The sequence below is a fragment of the Sinocyclocheilus anshuiensis genome, unplaced genomic scaffold, assembly GCF_001515605.1.
Source record: "Sinocyclocheilus anshuiensis isolate Anshui unplaced genomic scaffold, SAMN03320099.WGS_v1.1 scaffold63, whole genome shotgun sequence".
NCBI lineage: Eukaryota > Metazoa > Chordata > Actinopteri > Cypriniformes > Cyprinidae > Sinocyclocheilus > Sinocyclocheilus anshuiensis.
In genome coordinates this window covers 4,556,471-4,563,233 of record NW_015552625.1, presented here as the reverse complement: position 1 = coordinate 4,563,233, position 6,763 = coordinate 4,556,471, and the positions used below count along the sequence as shown (strand labels likewise).

Sequence of the window (6,763 nt, the reverse complement as noted above, 5' to 3'; positions counted from 1 at the left end):
TTGTGTGTGTGTGTGTGTGTGCGTGTGCGTGTGTGTGTGTGTGTGTCTGTATGAATGCCTGTGTGGGTTTGCGTTGTAAAAGATTAAGCTTGTCGAATGTGAACCGAGTATTTTAGGGTGGGCAGTATGTTCAAATACATCATGGTATGAGTCATTTCATAAGACAGTAACAATATACTGTAGATATAGATGTAGTTGGCTTAAAATTCAAACTTTGTTTTTGGAAACTTGATGGATGCAAATCCAAAGGTTATTCATAACAGGATGACTAACAAGTCTGGCATGAGTGCGAAAACGGCTTCACACTATGCAATATCCAGATTAAAGAAAAACAAAAGACTGAGAGTAATTTTAAATGTGATCATGTACGGTATATTTAAAGCCATTAAAAGACAGCTGATATGTCAGAGCAGTGACATAAAGAGACACGACAGCAGAACTATCGTGCCTTGTTTGTAAACGAATCCAGGGTAAAATTAATTGAACAAAGAACCAAGTTCTTACTGACACGGTCTGGCACTTCATTAAGAATAAATTTCATCAAATAAAGTTTATAGTTTGATTTCTTCGTAGACCTGCGTTATTTACACTGTGTGTGAATCGGTGGGCGGGGCTAAACAGGCAGTGCTGTAGCAGCAGGCACTGATTTTCTTCTGCGGAGGCGGTGTTTAGCCACACTATTACATCATAAAGTGGCACATTCCACAATCTGTCGTTTTGGCAGATTGGCTTCAATTTAAGCTGTTTTTAGATTAACGAGAAAGTTTTGAGTTCTGAAACTTACAGGATGTTTGTATAGCACAATGAGCACTTATATATCAGAAGATGAAGGGAATTTTGATTTCTCAGTTCATGACCCCTTTAAAGTACACAGTCTTGTACCTTTGTCTTTTTGTCTGATTTTCAAATACCTTTTTTGCTTCAAATCAAACGTTGTAATGTTGTGATTCACATGTAGCTGGTTGGTTTGGTTTAAGGCTTACAGCTCTTGAACAAAAACTTTTTTTTAAATCCCCATGGGAAAAATTCATAATAAAAAAAAAGTTCTGGAACCTGAACACTAGTGAGTGGGCACTAGAGGACACGACCTAGTATTGCGCATCAAAACAAAATTGCTGCATAATTTTATAATCAACAAAGTGCCCATCTGTGACACCCTTTGTAACTCAGAATCATATCTGTATCATATCTGTTTAGTAATCAAACTGAATAAGATCTCATTTAGAACATTAAGCTTAAAAAACTAAAAAATAAACATTATACAACTCTGTGTCATGGGAAGTTTCTGTAATACGGCCCCAGGTCTTAAACAACCATGATTGGTTTCTACATCCTTTTGTTGGGCTCTTTCAGGGACTGTACTCCATGTTGGAGACAAGATTGCACCTCTGATTGCTTCAGACCCCAACTCTTCCATCCTCTCTGAGACACCACGAAGTGACTTTGGTTGTCTGTGGGTGTACTTGTGAGAGAGAGTGAGTGAGTGTGTGTTCAGTAATCCTGAGTTGGAGTAAAGTAGCGGTGTGAGGGAACAGATTGCAGTTGATCATGCTGAAATGCGCTCTTATCCGTTATTGGATCTGAAATGGAGGAGGCTTAGGAATTATCAGAGGCCGGCGGTAATGTGGAGATCATCTGGAGAAAGCTCAGGGCTGCCCCACGTCCTGAAAGGGAGGAGGGAACGCACAACTTTCTCTTTTTTTGTTTCTCTTTCCTGTATCTTAGGTTTTTAATGTCATGCTGTATGGTTGATTCATTATAGGTTTGTAGCTAAAGTTGTATGGCATGCTAATCTGTGACCTCAGTATATAACAGTGCATAAAGTGGCGTGGTAAGCTGATTGTTTGTCTTGTTCATTGTTCTGTTTATGGGTTTGTACGTACATATGCAAGTAAACAAGTCGCTTCAGTACACTGTGGTTACAGTGTGTAAGTAAGTAAGTGCAGGACTGCATCTGTGCGTCTCATCCCGGCTCATATGATTAGTGTCTGGCATTTCCACCGGGATTAGCCAGGCGCTGCACTTTTCCAAAGTTCACAAGGTTAAGAGTTCACCTACACATAGGCTGTTTCCAGGAGGACCACAACAGCGTAGTGATAGTGGCAAATTTATTCCCCACTTGGAAAAATCACAAATGTATTGACTCGCCAAATGCCTAGTTTGTTTTGCGCTATTCAGCTAGCATAGTGAGCTGCTATTTAATCTACGTTTTAGTACTTGTTATGGGTTTTACATCAAATTTGAGGAAAGAAGAGAAAAAGAATTTACAAAGGTTTGAAGGTAAGTAAACGGAGGTAAAGAGTGTAGCAGAGACGACTCTGTGTCTCATTTGGTAATTGAAGGTGAGAAGTGATTGCATTATCCCCAGGAAGAGCTTTTATCTACCTCATGGCTTCTTCATTTCCTCAAGTGCATCTTGTCTCCCGGCCAAAATAAAGCTCACACCTTTACATACACTTGTCTGTTTTATGCCTGTAATTTTATAGTTTAAATTAAAGTTTCAGATTCAAGAATTTTAGTTTCCCTCTCTGTGTCCATGTTAATACTAAATGTACTTAAATACCGTTCAAAAGTTTGGGGTGGGTAGGACTTTTTAATGTTCTTGAAAGTCTCTTTTGCTCATCAAGGCTGCATTTATTTGATCAAAAATACAGTAAAAACAGTTCTATTGTGAAATATTATTACAATTTAAAATCCCTGTTGAAAAAAACAGCATATGCTGGTTAGGTATGTTTTGAAGCTGGGATGCTGGTTTGAGCTGGTTTAAGCTGGTCTTTAGCTGGTCATGTGCTGGTCCTAAACTGGTCCGACCAGCTTAAAACCAGCACATGACCAGCTAAGGACCAGCATAAACCAGCAAAGGACCAAAATAAACTATCAAAGGACCAGCTCAAACCAGCATCCCAGCTTCAAAACATACCTAACCATGCTGGTTTTTTCAACAGGGAGTGTTCTATTTGAATATATTTTAAAATGTAAAGCTGAATTTTTAGCAGTCGTTACTCCAGTCTTTAGTGTCACATGATCCTTCAGAAATTCTTTTATTATGCTGATTTGGTGCTCAAGAAACATTTCTTAACACTAGAACCGCCACAGGGTCAATTTTACCCGTGGCTGTTTTTAAAACGTACTGGCATAATACAGTGAAATAATATGTTCTTTAGCCATATAAATACAGTTGTCATGTGTGTGGGTAAAATTTACCCGCTGGCGCTTTTAGGTATACACCGACCTCTGGCGGTTCTAGTGTTAAACCAGTTTTTATATTCTAAATACTTTTGTGGAAACTTAGATTTTTCATTATTCGTTGATTAATAGAAAGTTCAAAAGAATAGCTTTTACACTTTTGATCAATTTAGGGTGTGCTTGCCGAATAATAATAAAAAAAAATCTTATGCCAAACTTTTGAATAGTAGTGCATATTTACATAGTCAACAAAACTATAAAAAATAATCTCATTATACAAACCCATTTTATATGACTGCATGCAAATTCGTAAATGGACAACACAAAAAACTATTGATGTCTTGACAAAAACATTAAGCAAAAACCTGCACATTCAATACGCTGACAAAATGTGTCTAATTTCTGAATGTTTAGGTGTGCCAAACTGAATATTCCTGGAAATAATTATAAACTGTGCCTAAATATTTATGGAATATTACCATCAATTTATTGTGGTGTTATATTTATGTATTATCAGATAATTGTTGCATAACATAGTGTTTCATAGTCATGCTTATTTGTATAGCACTTTTGACCGCTTCAAAGCAGCTTCACAAGAAGAGATTTCTTTTTTTGTTTTTTTGTTTTTTTTACACATAAGATTTGTTGCACATTTACTGCAATTTTTCTGCACATCAACTGTGTTTGCGAAGATTTGCTATTCAGCACACAGTGAATAAAAATAAGGAACGGTTTTAAAGGAATAGTGTATTTCTTCATGGTGTACTTCAGCTGAGAGTAGGGAAAGAAATCCACCTATAGCCATAATTGTATCTCAGCGTATCATTATTGAAAAGACCTCTAAAAGCAGAGAAACGCCTGCCCTTAATAAGCATCCCATGTGTTATCTCACCATTTGCACAATTGCTGAATCAATCCATTTCAAATGTCATTTTTAAAAACATCTAACTAATGAGAATGTCATTAAGCCATTTGTACTCTTGAGTTTATTTAAGAAACCTCAAACGCTTTTGCTAGAAATGTACTTTAATGTATGTAACAGTACAGCAGTTAATAAATGAAGACACCGCAAGCCTCTATTACACTTTTCTTGAGCATAGTTCTAGTTTTATCAAAATGCAGAGCGATACGATTTAGCCCATCATTCAAACTCAGTTTATTGTAACTCACAGTTATTGGATTTTTACATTTCCAGTCATATAAGTCATAGAGGATGCTGGGACTTCAGAGATTACAAGGGCCTCCTAGATGAGCCTCGAAGTTGTTGTTGTGACCTTTAAGTGTCATAAGTTGTTTTTTTTCTGTCTAGCTGCAATCCTTATGTGATAAATCTTACACTAGCCTCTCAAAATGTCATATGGTTCATCAGCAAGTGGAATAGCAAGCAGGTGCTGCCGCCTTTTAATGGCAGAGGCATATGTTGACGTTTTATCAATAGACATTATTAAATCTTGCTTGGGTGAGTTAATCTCAAGCTGATGGTGCAGAGAGGTTGAGAGAGACAGGCTTTAACAGGCCTTCCTGAAAGGCAGGTCATAAGCTGCTTATTATATCGACGCTGTCTTACAAACGCTCACACACACATTTTCTCACCCTCTCTATCTAACCGTCTGTATTTCTGTCGTTCTTGCATGCACTGAACAAAAAACATTAGCGGGGTCATCCTGCAAAACAGCACCATTGGTGTCCCTCATACTCATATGTGAAAAATAACTTTAGGGATAACAGAATAGTTATATATAGAACAGAATAGTTTTTGATAAATCCATTAATTTTATTTGATTTTTTTTCTTCCTTTTCTTTCAGCATTATGATGTTATGCTATGCATAATGTTATGCTGCTTGCTGTTTTATCCATAATTATCTGTTTTAGTAATAACTCAATTGAAATAAATGCTAGCATTTTGACATTTTCCTCTCTCTCTCTATTATTATTATTATTATTATTATTATTATCATCATCATCATCACCGTCATCATCATCATAATCATTATTATTATTACTATGTTTTTATTTTAGTTGATATTATGTATCATTTAAAAAAATCTTGAATTTATGAGAAGTTAGGTTGCACTCTGTTACTGTAATATTTTTCCCTTTTTCAGTAATAAACTCTTGCATAAATAAAAAAAAAAATCTGCCATAATGACATTTATTTTCATTTTTTAATTTTACAGACATGAATCCTTTCAGGTCACAATTTAAAGTCTCTTCTTTTTATAATTTTATCCTACATTCCCTATGTTTATCAGTAGGGGATGCTGTTAAAATGTCAACCCTGTTACCTTCAACCTTGTGATAATTAAAAAGTGTATATTTGTGCAAATATTGATATTAAATTATCCTAAGAAGGACCTTGTATCCATGAACAGAGAGAAAGCGCCAGTGTAAAAGAGAGTGAGACACTGTAGGCTTGTAGTGTCATTGTGTGAGGTTGTGGTATGTAATAAATTGAATGTTTCATAGTAAGTTTCAGTGTTTTTTATATGATCTGGCCATCTATACATTAAAGTATCTCTCTCACCCGTTATTCAAGGAAATGTGAGCTAAAATGTGATGGTTATACTTTAACTACATGACATCGGCTGACTAGATGAATGTTCACTAAAAATCAGTTTTGTGTGAAATAATTTGTGTGTGTGTGTAATAATTTTATATATATATATAATTTTTTTTGTAGTTATATATACAATTACATTTATTTTAATAAAATATTATTTATTATATTATATCACTAATTTAACACAGTAAACAAATGTTAATCTGGTTAAAAAAAACTAAACGTTGAATAAAACTAATGAATATAATGTTCAAAAGTGTTACAAAAGATTTTATTTTAAATAAATGCTGTTCTTTTGAATTTTCAATTCATCAAAGAATATATGACAGTTTTGACAAAAACATTAAGCAGTGCAACTATTTTCAACATTGATAATAATAAGAAATGTTTCTTGAGCAACAAATCAGCATATTAGAATGATCAAGGATGATGAAGATCATGATGAAGACTGCATTAATGACTGCTGAAAATTCAGCTTTGCCATCACAGGAATTAATTACATTAAAAAATATATATATATTAAAATAGAAACTTTTAATTTATATTGTAAAAATATTTCGCAATATTACTGTTTTTACTGCATTTTTGATCAAATAAATGGAGCCTTAAAGGGATAGTTCTCCCAAAAATGAAAATTATGTCATTAATTCAGAGAGCTCTCGGAATTCATAAAAAAATATCTTAATTTGTGTTTCGAAGATGAACGAAAGTGTTACAGGTTTGGAACGACATGAGGGTGAGTAATTAATGACAGAATTTTCATTTTTGGGTGAACTGTCCCTTTAAAAAAACTGTAATGTGCACTAAATGTAATGTGATAGTGAAAACTGTGTAGTATTCCTGGTACTGTAAACAAACTCGGCAGTATTGTGCACTAGTAAGTACCAGCACACTTCATACACTTTTTCTAACTGCTCTCTCTTTCTCTTTCAGGTGTCTGGCCTTCTGAAGAGGTGATGGCCTACTATTGCCTGAAGAAACGTCACATGTTTACGTGAGCCCCCTTCTCTCTCTCT

General features: G+C 34.9%; 1 protein-coding gene across 1 annotated transcript in view; it reads left to right on the top strand.

Annotated features, from left to right (window-relative positions):
• The window catches only part of LOC107666367 (calmodulin-lysine N-methyltransferase-like), a 126,580-nt gene that overhangs the window by 90,585 nt on the left and 29,232 nt on the right, over window positions 1–6,763 (top strand). The window contains exon 5 of the mRNA XM_016457627.1: window positions 6,681–6,741. Within this exon, the coding sequence (XP_016313113.1) occupies window positions 6,681–6,741 (61 nt within the window). The remainder of the gene's footprint in view (window positions 1–6,680; window positions 6,742–6,763) is intronic.